The 17,431-nt window shown below is 39.6% G+C and overlaps 1 protein-coding gene across 3 annotated transcripts; it reads left to right on the top strand.

Moving 5' to 3' along the window:
- The first annotated feature begins 6,729 nt into the window (after positions 1-6,729).
- DNAJA1 (DnaJ heat shock protein family (Hsp40) member A1) lies at positions 6,730-16,716 on the top strand. 3 transcript variants are annotated; one of them, XM_082694572.1, is made up of 9 exons: positions 6,730-6,924; positions 8,031-8,172; positions 8,318-8,495; positions 10,527-10,631; positions 11,318-11,545; positions 13,437-13,551; positions 14,218-14,333; positions 14,625-14,725; positions 15,493-16,716. In XM_082694572.1, exons 2-9 carry the CDS (start codon positions 8,041-8,043, stop codon positions 15,709-15,711), a joined length of 1,194 nt encoding a protein of 397 aa, XP_082550698.1. In that variant the 5' UTR covers positions 6,730-6,924; positions 8,031-8,040; the 3' UTR covers positions 15,712-16,716. The 3 variants fall into 3 exon arrangements, with proteins under 3 accessions (XP_082550698.1, XP_082550699.1, XP_082550700.1); XM_082694573.1 differs by lacking the exon at positions 6,730-6,924 and adding an exon at positions 6,953-7,111; XM_082694574.1 differs by lacking the exon at positions 6,730-6,924 and adding an exon at positions 7,296-7,463.
- Positions 16,717-17,431: the final 715 nt, after the last annotated feature.

A 17,431-nucleotide genomic window follows, 5' to 3' on the forward strand; every position in this document is an offset into this window, starting at 1 on the left:
ATTCCTTCCAGTTGCCCTGAATTCCCCAGCTGGCAGGTAGAAAACTTACAATAAACTCATCTTTCTGCTTCATCTTATTCAGTGTGCAGTTTAGATTCTGACACTATAAATCCAGTCTCACCAGGAGAAAAACACAAGACAAACCCAAACTGAAAGATAGTCTATAAAATACCTGGCCAGTGCTCCTTAAAACTGTCAAGGCTATAAAAAAATATGAAAAACAAATTTTAAAAATCTGAGAAACTGTAACAGTTAAGAGAGTCCAAGGAGACATGATCACTAAAAGTAATATGGTATCCTGGATGGGGTCCTGGAACAGAAAAGGGACATTAAGCACAAACTAAGGAAATGCAAATAAATAATGGGCCTTTGTTACTAATAATGTATCAGTATTGGTTCATTAGTTGTAACTACTGTTATCATTTTAACATGACAACAATAAGGAAAACTGGATGCCAGCTACAAAGAAATTCACTGTACTATCCTTTTAACTTTTCTAATCTTAAACCATTCTAAAATTAAAAGTATATTTAAAAAATAAACACTGGAGGCACCTGGATGGCTCAGTTAAGCATCTGCCTTTGGCTTAGGTCACAATTTTAGGGTTCTAGGATCAAGCCCTACGTAGGGCTCCCTGCTCAGCTGGGACCTCCCTGTCCCTCCCTCCTGCTTGTGCTCTCACTCACACACACTCTCTTTTTCTGAAATGAAAAAATTAAAAATTTTTTTTAAAAATAGAAAAATAGGGCATCTGGGTGGCTCAGTCGATCAAGCGTCTGCCTTCAGCTCAGGGTCCTGGAATCAAGCCCTACATCAGGCTCTCCATTCAGCAGGGAGTCTTCTTCTCCCCCTCTCTCTGTACTCTCTCTCTCTAATAAATAAGGAATCTCTTTTTAAATAAATAAATAAATAAATAACAACTGGAATGGTGAGAGGTTGCAAGGGAGAGGAGATCATAAAGAAGATAAACCATGTATAATTATAAAGAGGAGAGCAAGAACAAATTGTTGATATGCAAAAAGAAATATTTCCAGCCCCACTAGGCCCCACAGTCAAATAAAAACTAAATGTTTCAAGAAATTTAATTTATGCAAGCATAAGAAACAGCATTTTAGCTGTAATTTGCTTTTCATTTTGTACTTTCTGATAAAAATTTTCTCTTTTTAATCTAAAGAAAAATGTATACAGTAATCCTACACATCCCAAACCGGACTCATCTTTGCCCTCCCTAATTCTGCCCCACCAGAGACCTCGCATCCTCCTCTTTCTGGGCTCCCTTATCTCAGGAAGGGCATCCCCAATCATTGTGTTGCTAAGGCCAGAATGCCGGAAGTCAGGCATGATGCCTTCTCCCTCACCTCTGCAGCTGGTCACCATGAGCTGCAGATTCCACTTCTATGTTTCTATTTCTATTTCTATTATTAAGCCTCACCACTTGTAATCTTCGCTCTCACAATAAAAGCTTCTCTATGACTCCAACTTTCACATCAGTACCAAATGATTGTTCTAAAATGCAAATATGATCAAATTACCTGCTAAAAAAAGGGTAGCTGTGAGCATTAATATATGACAACAATTGCAGAAAGTTTAGCACAGTGCCTGACAGGTACTCGGGAAGAAAAAAGAGTAGAGTTATATCACTATCGTCCTCAGAATCCTCCAGTATTTTTTCAAGATAAAATTCAAACTACTAGCATAGTGCTCAAGCCCTAATGACTTGGCTTCTACCATGTGTCTCTCTATCTCTAGCTACTTCCTTGAATACCTGTAATCTGGCCACATGCTTAGGGAAAGTTATAATAAAATCAATGTTAAGACAAGAGACCATTCATGATAACAATAAAAAGACAATCTTTAGTAACAATTTCAAGAAGAAATAAATGATCAGGACCTAGTTTTTAAAAAACACTAACTATAAAACACAGTAAAGGGCATACGCAGCTGTATGCATAATATACATTGTTCACAGGTAGGAAGAGTCAACCTTATAAACATGACTGATGTATAAAAGCACTGTGGCTATAATCACAAACAAAGTCACATTGGATTTAGGGGGAACTGGCCAGAAATATTCTTAAATTCATCTGGAAGGATAAACATACTAGAAAGTGCCAGGAAAAACTGTAGAAGGAGGACCAGTGAGGGAAACTAGCCCTCCCAGACATTAAAATGCATTTTAAGGGGCATCTGTGTGGCTCAGTCAGTTAAACGGCTGCCTCGGGTCATAGTCCTAGGGTCCTTGGATCGAGTCCCACACTGCGCTCTCTGCTCAACTGGAAGTCTGTTTCTCCCTCTCCCTCTGATCCTCCCCTGCTCATGCTCACACAATCTTTCTCAGATAAATAAAATATTCAAAAAATTAAAAGTGCATTTTAATGTAAATTTACTATATGAGAAAAATGGCAGTTTCACATTAGGCAGGAAAAATAGGGTATTAAAACAGAAAACCTAGCCTTCCATTTGTAGAAAAATAAAACTCAGTTTCTTATAAATAATCCTCAGTATTTTTTTTAATATTTTTTGGTTTTTTTGGTTTTTTTTTGTTTGTTTTGTTTTGTTTTAAAGATTTTATTTATTTATTTGTCAGAGACAGAGGGAGAGAGAGCGAGTGAGCACAGGCAGACAGAAAGGCAGGCAGAGGCAGAGGGAGAAGCAGGCTCCCTGCCGAGCAAGGAGCCCGATGCGGGACTCGATCCCAGGACCCTGGGATCATGACCTGAGCCGAAGGCAGCTGCTTAACCAACTGAGCCACCCAGGCGTCCCAATCCTCAGTATTTAAACTAAAATCAATTATAGGTGGAATAAAGACTTAAATGTAAAAATTAGAACCATGAAAATACCAGAAGAAAACCTGGGAGAATATGTTTATAATGTTGGATTGGTGAAAGCTTCCTAAGCATAACAAATGAACAAAAGGGGAGAGAGGAAAAGAAGAAGAAAAAGAAACACAAAAGCCAAAAAAGGAAAAGCCTAGTTAGTTATTAAATTTTAAACCTGCACTTACGTTGACCAAGGAATTTCAATTCTAGATGTCCATCTTACAGGAATACTGGCATGAGTGTCTACAGCTGTATTTGAGAATTCTCTGCAGCACTGTATGTAAAACACTGGAAATTGTCAAATGTTCACCAATAGAGAATGGTTAAATAAATTAAAATACCTACATACTATATACTATGAAGTCGTTAAAAATAACAAAGTAGAGGGATGCCTGGGTGGCTCAGTCGTTAATGTATCTGCCTTTGGCTCAGGTCATGATCCCAGGGTTCTGGGATCCAGCCCTGCATCAGTCTCCCCACTCAGCGGGAAGCCAGCTTCTCCATCTGCCACTCCCCCATTGTGTTCCCTCTCTCGCTGTGTCTCTCTTTATCAAATAAATAAAATCTTAAGAAAAAAAAGTAGATTTATTTATTCTAACATGGTAAGATGACAATAAATTAAGTGAACGGGGCAAATTACAAACAGCATGTATGATGAGATACCATTTCTTAACAAAAAAAATCACATACTAAATTATTGCCCATCTTTTTGTATTTTATATAAATAAGAATCCTTAAAAGCACTAAGTTCTCCTACTGAAAAGCTAGAATATTCATCAAGACATATTTTTAGGGGTGCCTGGGTGGCTCAGTGGGTTAAGCCGCTGCCTTCAGCTCAGGTCATGATCTCAGGGTCCTTGGATCGAGCCCCATATCAGGCTCTCTGCTCAGCAGGGAGTCTGCTTCCCTCTCACTCTCTCTGCCTGCCTCTCTGCTTACTTGTGATCTCTCTCTGTCAAATAAATAAATAAAATATTTTTTTAAAAAAAGACATATTTTTAGCATCATTAAGTTTCTATGAAGGAAAAACATTAGAAAACATGTACTGATGGTTTTTAAGGCCACCAAGAATTACCTAACTTTGTTGTTGGGGTGACAAATTACTAGTTCAAAGCCTGAATTGGGAGGAGAGGATTCTATACTTTTTTAAGTTTAATTTTTTAAATAAGTGGTACATTGAAATAAGCTAGATCTTCTAAAGTTACAGAATGCTATATTCTGAAATGTTTCCTTCCCATTTTCCTCTACAAGCACATATATCTCCCAAAGGCAACCATATTACAACTTTTTTGGTATCCTTGAGAGATATTCTATAAACATACAAGCAAATAATCAACGGTTTTCATTTTTTTAAAACCAACTTTTATGCCCCTTGTTTTAGTCTTAATAAAGAATTAAGCTCACTTAGCTTGAAGGATTTTTGATAACAAAAAAAGCTATTTCATAGCTTTATGTTGACTTCCATCTTTCTCAAAGTTGTAGGAATTTCAATTGGACTCCTGAGGCAAAAAGAAACACTAAATAGAGTAATATTTAAGAAATAGTAGATATAGTAACATTCATTGCGGAAACTCTTGAAGTGATTTGATACATATATTCTACTTATTATTTCATATGCTTAACCGCTGTTAGCTTAACAAACACTTGGCTTATAACATGGTAAAATTGGAATGCCTAGCCCACTGCCTTTAGCTGTGACAACATCCAATTACTTGCAATTCCCTAGAAGTATCACATTCTTTCACCCCTTACCCTTCTCTTGTGCTTCTATGTTAGGAATGTTTTTCTCCCTTTAAAAAATCAGCTCAGTGGAGGTTCCTCAAAAAGGTAAAAAGACCCAGGAATTGCACTACTAGGTACATACCCCAAAGATACAAATGTAGTGATCTGAAAGGTATGCACAGTGTTCATAGCAGCAATGTCCACAATAGCCAAACTGTGGAAAAAGCCCAGACATTCATCATCAAATGAATGGATAAAGATGATGTGGTGTGTTTGTGCGTATACACATACACACACACACACACACACACACACACGTGTGCACGTGCATACATATGCATATATATGCATGCACGCACACATACACATGACTACCCAACCATCAAAAGAAAATGAAATCTTGCCATTTGTAACAACGTGGATGGAACTAGAGAATATTATGGTAAGCAAAATAAGTCAATCAGAGGGGCACCTGGGTGGCTCAGTGGGTTAAAGCCCCTGCCTTCAGCTCGGATCATGATCCCAGGGTCCTCAAATAGAGCCCTGCATCAGGCTCTCTGCTCAGCAAGGAGCCTGCTTCCTCCTCTTTCCCTCTCTGCCTCTCTATTTGTGATCTCTCTGTGTCAAATAAATAAAATCTTTAAAGAAAAAAAAAAAAAAGTCAGGGGCGCCTGGGTGGTTCAGTGAGTTTAAAGCCTCTGCCTTCGGCTCTGGTCATGATCCCAGGGGCCTGGGATGGAGCCCCACATCCAGCTCTCTGCTCAGCAGGGAGCCTGCTTCCTCCTCTCTCTCTGCCTGCCTTTCTATCAAATAAATAAATAAAATCTTTTAAAAAAAAATTCAGGGAAAGACAATTACATGATTTCACTCATAAGTGGAATTTAAGAAACAAAACAGAGAAGCATAGAAGGGGGTAAAAATAAAACAAGGTATAATCAGGGAGGGAGACAAACCATGAGACTTAACCATAGGAAACAATCTCAGGGTTGCAGGAGAGGAAGGGGGTGAGGGATGGGGTAACTGGGTGATGGACATCAAGGAGGGCACATGATATAATAAGCAACTGGGTGTTCTGATCAATCACTGCTCTGAAACTAATAATACACTATATATCGACTGAATTTAAATTCAAAAAAAAAAAAAAACTTTAGAAAAAATGTTCAGCTCAACTACTTTCCCAAGGATTCTTTTTCTATTCCATCAGATTTGATATAGCAGTCTATTCCTTGCTGACCTCTATTTTGTGGTTCTCTTGAGTTAGTTGGCATGTCTGGTTCTCTACTAAAATCTAAGCCATATGAACCGGGCTTCTTCTACTTTGCATCTCCAGCTTCCTTGGTGGTAAATACTCCTATGTTTAGTAATATTGAATATAACACTCCATTTTCCATTACGGCCCCCATCGGGGCACTTAAAAGTGCAAGGACTCACTGTGCAGACTGTAAATCCAAGTTTACAAACTGGTGGGGGTTAAAACTTGGGTAATTTAAACGATTTGTTAATCACTCTTGGTGCCTCTCACTGGTCAACAAAGTGAATGCCAGGCCAGCAGCCCAAGGCCCTCAGTTGGGACCAAGGTACTCCAAACATTTTCCTGTGCCCAACGTGTCACACACGGTCAGGACCAAGGTAAATAACATACGTGCATGGCCCTGGACTCGCACAAAGAGTTCTTCCCACTTGCAATTTGGTGGATTACAAGGCCACGGACTACGCGTCAAAAGGAGCAAGTTCAGAGACCTGGGAGATTGTCCAGAACAAGGCAATTCTTCCTCCGCGGCTTCCCAGAATCTCAGGACTGAGGAGCTAGGCCAATTACAGATGCCCAAAGCGGGGGGGAAAAAACGGAGCCGGCAGGCAGGAGGTAGGGCAGGGTTTGTTCTGAGAGGTTCCAGTCCCGAACTCAGCTCCTGCATGCGGCTCTGTTCCCAAGCCCTTCTCGGGTCGCAGGCCGTGGCGGCCCCGCGGGCTCTGGAATCCGGAGTTGGGGCTGGTATTGCCCCGCTTATAACTACCCCCGCTCCCGCCCGAGACTTCCGCACTCTGTGGCCCACCGGGTGGAGAAAGGAACTCCAGAAAGTTCCACGAGCTACAGGAACCCAAGCTTGCACCCAGCCCCATAAGGCCCTTCGCCACAGCTCCTCCCAGGCCGATTGCCCCCGCGCTGTTGCCTAGGTAACCGCGGGGCGGTGGCAGCGGCGAAAGGGGCGGGACTTCCGTCGAGTGACGCGTCGGGACTCGGCTACAAAAGACGACGGCTGCGGCGCGCCGGGCGGAACTTTCCAGAACGCTCGGTGAGACGCGGAGGAGCGGCGGCTACCCGAGCTGCGCCCAGCAACGCGCTCCTTCCCGCTCCCCCACATCGGCCTCGGCCCTCTCACCGGTGAGTTTCAGCCCTCGCGCTTCCCCTCGTCCGAAGGCCGGCGCCATTGTTGGCACGGGAAGCCGGATGGGACCGCGGTCGGAGGCGGTTGGCTCCGCGTGGGCGGGAGGGTTGTCGGTTCCTGTATTCACGATTTTCATTTTGGGAGGGCTGGTGTGGTGCCGCGGCAACCCATCTCCGGCACGCGGTGAGTGGGCCCGAGACGTTACTGAAGCATTCTCCACTCTGTTTAGCCTGAGATCCCCAAGGACTTGCCGCCTTTGGCTTTCCACCCGCTGCCCCCCCCCAAGTGCGCGCCCCCGCGTCCCCTCCGCCCCAGCGTGCTGGGGGGTGGGCGACCATGCGCGCACGCGCGAGAGGGGCGAGGGGCTGCGGGGGGGAGCGGGGCGGAGGCTGCGGCCGCTCCTCTGGTCTCTCCTCCTTCTCTTTGTTGAAGGCTGGCTGGGGTTCTCCCACCCCTTCGGTCAAGGTGGAAAGAAGAAAACCTTTAAGATCTGCCCTTAGTGCAGGGGAAACCTAACGGCATATAAACTACGCTGGTTTGTGGGGGCGAGGGGGGTTCGGTGGTCCAAGTGGAGATGCTCTAAGTTCTGTGATTGAGAAACATCCTTAGGAGGGGGGAGGGGAGGTTCCTTTCTTGTGCTTTTAATCAGTTTCGTAAACCACTCCCTTTACTCCTCCCCTGTGCCCACATTTTTTTTTTTAATCTAGGGAGTGTGTGCTTATCAGATTTACCAAAGACAATGATAATGTAATAACCAATAAGCTGAACATATTGGTGCCCGTTTTGATTACTGCTGTCAGTACTGGAAAGAGAAACAGGAAGAATCCAGATAATAGTGGCGTTAGTATGGAGCTTTCCTGTGGGAGAGGGGGAACCAGCTGCCGTAGAAGGCCTTTGAATTATCCCGATAATTATTAGCTAATATTTAGTTGGTTAGAATTTATGGCTGAATTACCAAAGAATGGTTACCTTCTCTGAAGTTTAGGGAAGGCAGCCTTTTTAAATCAAATTTGGGGAATAAGCAGATTTCTCTGCCTTAACTCTGATTTTTACTAATTAAGATTTCCAGTTGAAAGTCAGTTAAAACTGCGTTTTATTTCAGGCTGTAGAAAATGGTGAAAGAAACCACTTATTATGATGTTTTGGGGGTCAAACCCAATGCCACCCAAGAAGAACTGAAAAAGGCCTACAGGAAACTGGCTTTGAAGTACCACCCTGATAAGAATCCAAATGAAGGAGAGAAGGCAAGTGATGTACTCAGACTCTTAAATGTAGCTGTGTGATTCTTTGCCAGGTGTATAGTACTTATTACAACCTGACAATGAGTACGTGTAATACAGTAACTGCTTTGCAACACTTTTAAGTGAAAATTTTTTTTTCCTCAAACAGTTTAAACAGATTTCTCAAGCTTATGAAGTACTCTCTGATGCAAAGAAAAGGGAATTATATGACAAAGGAGGTGAACAGGCAATTAAAGAAGGTGGAGCTGGTGGTGGTTTTGGCTCCCCCATGGACATCTTTGATATGTTTTTTGGAGGAGGAGGAAGAATGCAGAGAGAAAGGAGAGGTAAGAATAACCTAGTCTAGGGTGCCTGGGTGGCTCAGTGGGTTAAGCTTCTGCCTTCAGCTCAGGTCATGATCTTGGGGTCCTGGCTTTGAATCCCATATCAGGCTCTCTGCTCAGCAGGGAGCCTGCTTTCCCCCTCCCTCTCTGCCTGCTGCTCTGCCTACTTGTGATCTTTGAATAAATAAAATCCTAAAAAAAAAAAAATAGTCTACATGGAGCAAATTAAAGTAGCCATTAGTGAAAGCAGATTCTTCAGAAAGTATCTATTTGAAATGCTTGTTTACATGTTGGTATAATGTTGCAAACTGACATATACTGCCACTTTGATTTATGGTGTTTTTTAAACTGGGATTGATGTAGCCAAAAATAGGCCAATCAAGTTCTAACAAGTAAATGCTTTTGGGCCACCTGAGTGGCTCGAACAGCAGAGCATACAGCTCTTGATCTTGGGGTCGTGAGTTCCAGCCCCATGTTGGGTATAGAGATTACTTAAAATGCTTGCAACGCCCTCTGATACCTTTATCAAGCATTAATTAAAAGAATAAAGGACAAAACACTTTCTAGAAAGCTTTTTTGACCCTCCCCCATCCAGTTGGAGGTACATGGCCTTGTTCAGTTAAAGTTAGAAATTAACATTTTTTCAAGGTCATATATTGGAAGGTAGAGTCAGGAATCGAACACAGGTTTCTTAACTCCAAATAGGTTATGGCCTGTTTAATCTTGTTTTAGCTTCTTACTAAAATATGGGCGCTTAACCTTTAACAAATGTGGTTGCAGAATTTACTTCAGAAAAATTTGCAGTCGTAGTTAATTGTTGAGGATGATTTGTCCCACAGAAAAAAAGAGTGGTTTTTACTTAGAAAAAAAAGAATTTTAAGGAATTGGCTGGCAGTCTTTGACTTAGATTAATGAAAGTTGTTTTTTGGTGTGATACTGAAGGATATGTAACCACACTAAAGGAGTTTTTGTTTTCCTTCCTTGTGTTCTCAGATGTATAAAGCTAAAGTAAGAGGGGCAGTTTTTAGCATGCCAGAACCAACTGCATGGACTATATGTGATAAAGAACCAAAGGTGGAACTAGGAACAAAAGGAGATATAGTTAATGGTGCTTCACACTCTTTGGGGAACCAAAAGTATTCATTAGACATGCAGATAGGAGAAAATAGGCTTAAGGCAGTACTGTTCTGTGGTGGGTATAAGTCACTGGAAGAATCACTAACTAGGAATTTACTAACGGTTGGCAGGTGATATCGTTTGTGCAGCCTTTGTGTCCTTATGCAATCTCCACCTTCCATTTTGCATTTTAAGATGAGATAGGTCACTCCTTTGTATCCCCTGGCTGCATTTACATTTAGATTAATTTGAAACAAAAATTCCCTTATCTTTGGTCTTACTAAGGTGCTAAATGGCCACATGTGATTAGCAGCTTCTGTATTAGGTATCGGGGATACAAAATATTTGTGACTGCAGGAAGGTGTATTAGCACTGTATGAGAAATACAGTTTTTAAGTACTGTTGTCCCAAAATAAGTGTGCTACTCCTGTGTCAGAAAGAAGTGAGAACTAATGGTCTTCTGCAGAGACTGGATAAGTATATCTGCTTCCCTGACCAATCTTGCTTAGTTGGACTTACTGTGTTAAATTTTTGAATGAAATAATTGGTCATATCATTGCTATACTGAGTGAGATTCAAAGAATATATTATGACAGAGATGCAGTTTGAATTAATTTATTGGGAAACCTGCTATTTAATAACTGGTTTCCCAAGTGATTTTGTAGTTGACATTTTTGATTGCTGTAGTTTGTAAGATGGCCGCGAATATGTCTGTAGGCAATACTTTCACTTAATTTTCCTCATCTGAAACTATATCTCATTTTGAGATCACAAGTGATAATGTGACCTTTTATGTATGTAGTAGGTGCTCAACAGATGTATCTTGTGAACGTCATCTTTCAGATCTTTCTTTGAAGTGCAGTGAACACAAAGAGGAGTAGCATCTTGGACTTTCAATGAGTACTGTTTTTGTTTTAGGTAAAAATGTTGTGCATCAGCTCTCAGTAACCTTAGAAGATTTATATAACGGTGCAACAAGAAAACTAGCTCTGCAAAAGAATGTGATTTGCGATAAATGTGAAGGTATGGTCTTTTAACACCTCTAAATATAACTGAAAATGAAACTGAAACTCTTCTGGATATATAAAACTGACAATACACTACCTAAATCTTGCAGGGTGCAAGTGTGAAGAAAACATGAACCTACCACCCTGAGAAATACTGGCAAAATACCACCGTGTGTGTGTGTGTGTGTGCGCGTGCGTGCAGATAGTTGGGATCAATCAAATTTGGTGTGTTTTCCTCAGCATTATTTAGAGCTGAACAGTTGCTGTTCTTTCTAAAACTTAGACTCAAATTCATATGGTTTCAGTGTCTGTAATAGGATTTTGATAGTGTCCTCTTTTGGGGACACTAAGCTGTTCAGACAAATTCTTTGCTAAGAACCTTTGATCTTTTTTTAAGTTATTTGTTGGAAATGTTTTTTCCTAAAGAGTGAATGTTTTAAAATGGTCCCATCTCACAGATAAAGTAGTCCTCTAAGAATGGTGCTTTGAGAGCACATGCTTAAAACAAGATTGAGTTGGCACTTTAAGACAGCAGTCAAAATGTCAGTAGATAATTGAAGCTGATGGTGGCTGTATTTTATCGAATGTGAAAACCTGAATTGTAGACTTTCAGGGCAGAATTCTATCAGATACATGTAAAAACTCATTTAAAAACTTGTTGTATCTAATACTAATTCAAACATTTCTTTTTAAACTATTTAGGCCGAGGTGGTAAGAAAGGAGCAGTTGAGTGTTGTCCCAATTGCCGAGGTACTGGAATGCAAATAAGAATTCATCAGATAGGACCTGGAATGGTTCAGCAAATTCAGTCTGTGTGCATGGAGTGCCAGGGCCATGGGGAACGGATCAGTCCTAAAGATAGATGTAAAAGCTGCAATGGAAGGAAGATAGTTCGAGAGAAGAAGATTCTAGAAGTTCATATTGACAAAGGTGAGTTCTGAGCCACTTACTGTGAGTTCTTGAGTGTTGTAGCAAGTTTATTAATACTACATTTTGTAATTGTTAAAAACTATCTTGAATAGGTCTTATGTATGGTATCACCCAGGGATAAGTCTTAGCTACATAATAAATGCTTTTTTATGCCGAACTTTTGTATAATTGTAGTGAATAATGTAACACTGACATCAGCAAATGATTGAATAGTGTTCCATACTTAACTCTCTTCTATTAAATCATTAGTTCTTCCACTTTTTTCTTGCAATTAACTTCACACAGTGGTAATTTTCTTGGGAACTGCTAAATTTAAGGGCTATGCCTACCTTTTCTTAAGATTTTTTAAATAATCTCCACCCAGGGGGCACCAGGGTGGCTCAGTCAGTTAAGTGTCTGCCTTCAGCTCAGGTCATGATCGAGGGTCCTGGGATGGAGCCCCTGCTCATCAGGAAGCCTGCTTCTCCCTTTCCCACTTCTTGTATTCCCTCTCTCGCTGTGTGTCTCTGTCAAATAAAATCTGTATATCAGTCAGTCGATCAGTAATCAGTCAGTCTCTCCCCCCCCCCCCCCCAACATTAGGCTTGCAGTTAGAACGCTGAAATGGAGTCATGTGCTCCACTGACTGAGCCAGTAAGGCATCCCGGAATATGCTTGCTTTGAAGGATGGAGGGTGGGGTTAGGTGAAGAATTCTGGAGGTCTCATAAAGATTTCCTTAATTTTTCTAAACTAATGAGCATGTTTCATTAGTTGATATGTAAGAATTTAGATTATGAATATGCAGAATGCCCTTCAGACTTGATTAATTTAAAATGAAACTAGTATTACATATTGCATATTGGTAGAACTATTGATAATATGAACATTATACATTATTACATACATTTAACATTAACTTAAGCTCCTGCAGTAGTATTCTTCCATATGTATCAGGATACCAACTTTCCCATCATTTTTTCCTCTTTAATTGGTCCATGTTTAGTAGGATTTTTTTTTTTTTCTCCTGCTCTGGTAAGACCTCCCCTTTTGCTATAAGCAGTATGTATTTTGAGGGCATTAATGGTGAGTGAAGCCATTTTTGCTGTATTTACCCACGTCTTCAAAGTAATGGAATAGCTAGCAAAAGCTGGTTGTTTAATTGCTTCATCACCATAAAAAGACAGTTATTTGGCTTCATGAATGATTAAAGACTGTTTAGTTTTGTCAACGTTGAATACTGGTATTGTGGTTTAAGTTCTTAGTTTTTTAGAGGTACATACATATTCTGAAGTATTATGTCGGGATTTTGCTTCAAAATATGTTGGGGGGACTGTGGGTGGAGTTATAAATACGTGAAAATGGTAGTCATGCGTTGATAGCTGCTGGATCTCGTTTGGTGATTGTATAGGGATTCATTTTAGTATTGGCTACATGTATGTTTAATGTTTTCTATAATGAGTGAAACAGTTCTTGTGTGGGTCACCTTGGTGATCATTACAATTAACATTTATAGTTAATAGTGTTTGCTAGTCTGCTGATTTGGTGGCAATATGGGCCTTTTATTTAAGGCCTTAGTGAGGTAGGTCTCTGAGAAAGTTAGTATTTATTTTGGAAGGTTATGCAACTTGCTTCCCCCAGGGTAATCCAGCTAGTAGTAAGTAATAGCTCTAAAATTTGGAAACTTACCTGCCTGTAGAGTTTGTGTTTTCTACTGCATTCACTTTGTAACGAAATGGAACTGATTTAATCATGTGGGCATTCTCAGTCATTTCGGTAAACCTGCATCTACCATGACCTCCTCCCCCCTCCCAGATTTACAAACGTGCATCACTGTTTTTTTTTTTTAACAGATTGAGATTCTGGCATTAGTTGGATGTTAAACAAGAGTATAATGAAATCTTTTGTTTTTAGGCATGAAAGATGGCCAGAAGATAACATTCCATGGTGAGGGAGACCAAGAACCAGGACTGGAACCAGGAGATATTATCATTGTTTTAGATCAGAAGGATCATGCTGTTTTTACTCGGTAAGAACTTTTATGAACTACTCAAATTGACATCTTGCATATTTTTTTAAATGGGCTTTTCATTATGTTAAAGACATTTCTTGGAAATACTGTGAAATAATACTGTTTATGATGAACTTGGAGTGAAGCACAAGAATGATTAGCAACGTGTTAACTATCCATCTGTTGCTAATATAAAGCATTGGATTAGAGTAGGGTTCCAATAAATGTGTTGGGAATGACACCCGAAGGAACTGGTTTTAATTTGATGAAAAAAGAGCATTACAACAAATGTCTCAATGGAAAATGCTGTCATTTGAGGTGACTCTATATGAGTTTTTTTGTAGAGTACTCTGAGTAAGATAATTTACTAATACAGAATGGAAAAAAAAGTCTAAGCACAAGGAGGGAGTGGGATGTGTAACAAACAGTTCAGGGATGGTAATAGTAGAGCCTCCTTAGAATAAAAGATTCTAAAGTCTTGTCCAGGAAACAGCTGGCAGGATCCATATATATTTGCTGTTCCTAGATCTCAGCTGTTGAGAATGGGGAAAGAAAGAACATCTTTGTAATACAAAGATACCCGTACACCCTTCCTGTTAAGAGAAAATAACTGCCTGCTATGGTACGTCTAATATTCGGTGATTTGAAAGATTGATTAAGTATATGTCATTGACATTGATATAGGCGAGGAGAAGACCTTTTCATGTGTATGGACATACAGCTGGTTGAAGCACTGTGCGGTTTTCAAAAGCCAATATCTACTCTTGACAACCGAACCATTGTCATCACCTCTCATCCAGGTATAATTCTTTAGATGAGCTTGTCTTTCTTCTAGTATTGTCATGATCTGCTCCTAACTGGTATGGGCACTGAGAAAACTGGTGTTTTACTTGGTCAGTTATATAATTTATAAGCTGAGCTGAAATTATATAGGGTATTGGGTCTTTTTGCAAGCTCCTAAAAAGGTAATGGGATTGATGGCTTCATGTAAATTTATTCCTATCAGTGAGCTAGCACATTCCTCTGTTCTTTTTTCCCCCATTCATAAAAATGTGACTATTTAAGGAAAAACTTGGCTACTGTGTTTTTAGGTCAAATTGTCAAGCATGGAGATATCAAGTGTGTGCTAAATGAAGGCATGCCAATTTATCGTAGGCCATATGAGAAGGGTCGCCTCATCATCGAATTTAAGGTAAGTATTGTAGGAATACCGAAGAGTGATTAGCTTATTTAAAAAATAAGTTATATTTCCAAATAGTAAGGTATATCAAATTGATACTCTTTCTTGTCCAGGAAGAAATAAATTAAGGCAATAACTGGGATTTTAAAGTTCAGCAGAAGCACTCCAAATAACTACTGTGGATTTTTGGCAAGATACTACAAGGCTGGGTTTGCTAACAGGATGGTTTATAAAACAACCCTCATTTTTTTTCAGTCTTAAATTGTCTGGCCCTTGATCCATAAATACAGCTTTTATTAAAAACATTTTCCAGCGATGCCAAGCGGGCAGTTTCGATAATTGAAATTCTGGTGACCATAGAGTTAAAAATACTATTTTTTAAATCACATTTTATAGAAATGGAGAATTGGAGGGAAAAAAAAAAAACTTTTGGGCAAAGAAAGAACTGCCTTCTTGAGAAAAAATAGCTTTTAAAAACCTGTTAAAAGGAATTAGTATTTATTTCAGGATGGGTTCTTCTATGTGCTGAGTAGAACAGTGATCATCACAATGCAGTTTTACTAGGATAATATATTTCTTTTTTATTACCTTAAGTTCTAGTTCAGCATACTAGCTAGATAGATGCAGTGCCTTTTAGAACACATGTTCTAACTTGGGACTGGCAGATTGGCCGAAAGATCATCATGTGTGTCATCACATTTTTCTGGGGGAAAAAAATGGGTCAGTGGTAATACATATAAGGAGCAAACTGAACTTAAAATAGAGATTTCTTCTTATAGGTAAATTTTCCTGAGAATGGCTTTCTGTCTCCTGATAAACTCTCTTTGCTGGAAAAACTCCTACCTGAGAGGAAGGAAGTAGAAGAGACTGATGAAATGGACCAGGTAGAACTGGTGGACTTTGATCCAAATCAGGAAAGACGGCGCCATTACAATGGGGAAGCATATGAGGATGATGAACATCATCCCAGGGGTGGTGTTCAGTGTCAGACCTCTTAATGGGGCCAGTGAATAACACTGCTGGCATTTTATGTGCAGTAGTGAATGAGTGAAGGACTATAATCATAGCTCACTACTTGCTATTGTTTTTGTTTTAATATTCAACTATAGTAGTGTTTTAAAAGTTAAATGAAGAATAAACTCAAATATAAAAGCTCTGACTTTGCCCCGTATGTATGATGACTTCAGTGTGGAAGATAAGTTTAATATTTGTAAAAACTGCTTTCAAAAGAAATCTCCCCTAGCATTTGTTAGGCCATACCTTGTAATTAATTTCAGTTCTATGTATATGAAACAGCTCAGACTGAAATGCTGGGTGTATGTATTGACTTCAGTGTATGACCCTTAATTGTTAAGCTATGAAGTTAAAACTTGTATTTAATTGGCAATCAGACAAAGAATTTGTAGAGAATTTGTAGAGAAGTGTTGGTCTATAGTTATGTTAAGTGGGATTCATTGTGATGCCTCTGCATTTATTGCCTCAACTGTTACTTGAAGATGGCATGCTATGTAATTTGGCCTGTGGTATCAGTGATAGAAAGGATACCTCTTTAAAGAAGGGGTTTGTCATATGCTGCTGCTTGAGGGCTTGCACTTGTAGAATTGCATTCCCTTCTGTGCCATCTTTTTCTTCCCCTTTTTTTAAATATATATATACATATATATATATATCAGTCCTGGTTACACTTTTTTGCCTTCTTTTTGGGCCATGATAAGCTTCAGAGTAGTGGCTTCGGGAGCAGGGTAACTTACAGTGAAGAGACATTTACGTGGAGAAGTTTGCATGTATGAGATAGGAAGGTTTTTTTTTATTTAAGGTATGTTACAGGCTTACTTTAAATAACGCTCCGAAGTAACTGTAATTTAATGTTGGTAGTATAGCAAATTATGATGAATAGCTTTAATTGTATGTTTAAAAAGTCATGTTCACAAGCTTAAATCTGGTTATCAGAATTAAGCAATTGGAATGTATGAATGTCTCCTTAATATACTGATTACAAAGCATTTCCAGTGTGTCACTACAGGCTTTTTTTTCCCCTAGATTGAAAGCATTGTCTTTTCATTAAGTAAGATAGGAGATTATTTAATTAGTTAAATGGGTAATACAAAATGTTACTTAAACCATAGTTAAATGTTAAACAAGAGTGTATGTGGGTGAGGGGTGAGTAATGAGCCAAAAGGGATTTTAAAAACTTAAGCAAACACTAGAGTGAGAATGTCCAGAGTGTTTGCCTGTTTGTTCTGGTTCTGCTGCATCTCCCATAATCAGGAAGCTTAAACATTTCTAACCAAGAAGTGGCCCAGGTCTTAAGTTTCCTTGTAGGAAACTAAAACTTAGCGTATAAGAGTAGTTCCTTAAAAAAAGTATTCGAAATAATGGCTGTGACAGATCTTGAATTTCTAAAGAGAACGTATGTTGACAATACATTTAATATTTTTTAAAAATAGCACAAGCTCATGTTTCCCATCTCAGTCATGAGGGGAGTAAATCAAACCCACAGTGAGATACTATTTCACACCTACTAATCCAAAATGAAAACAGGTAAAAATAGGGAGAAATTGGAACTCTACTGTACTGGGGAGAGTGTAAAATGGTGTGTCTGTTAATGGGAAAGTTGGGGCACTTAATCAAAAAGCCAAACAAGGACTATAGGACTGGTGTGGTTCCCTCCTTGGCTAAGGAAGATTCTTCCTGCCAGTGTTCATTGCAGCATTCACA

The sequence above is a fragment of the Mustela nivalis genome (genome assembly GCF_964662115.1).
Source record: "Mustela nivalis genome assembly, chromosome: 13".
Taxonomy (NCBI): domain Eukaryota; kingdom Metazoa; phylum Chordata; class Mammalia; order Carnivora; family Mustelidae; genus Mustela; species Mustela nivalis.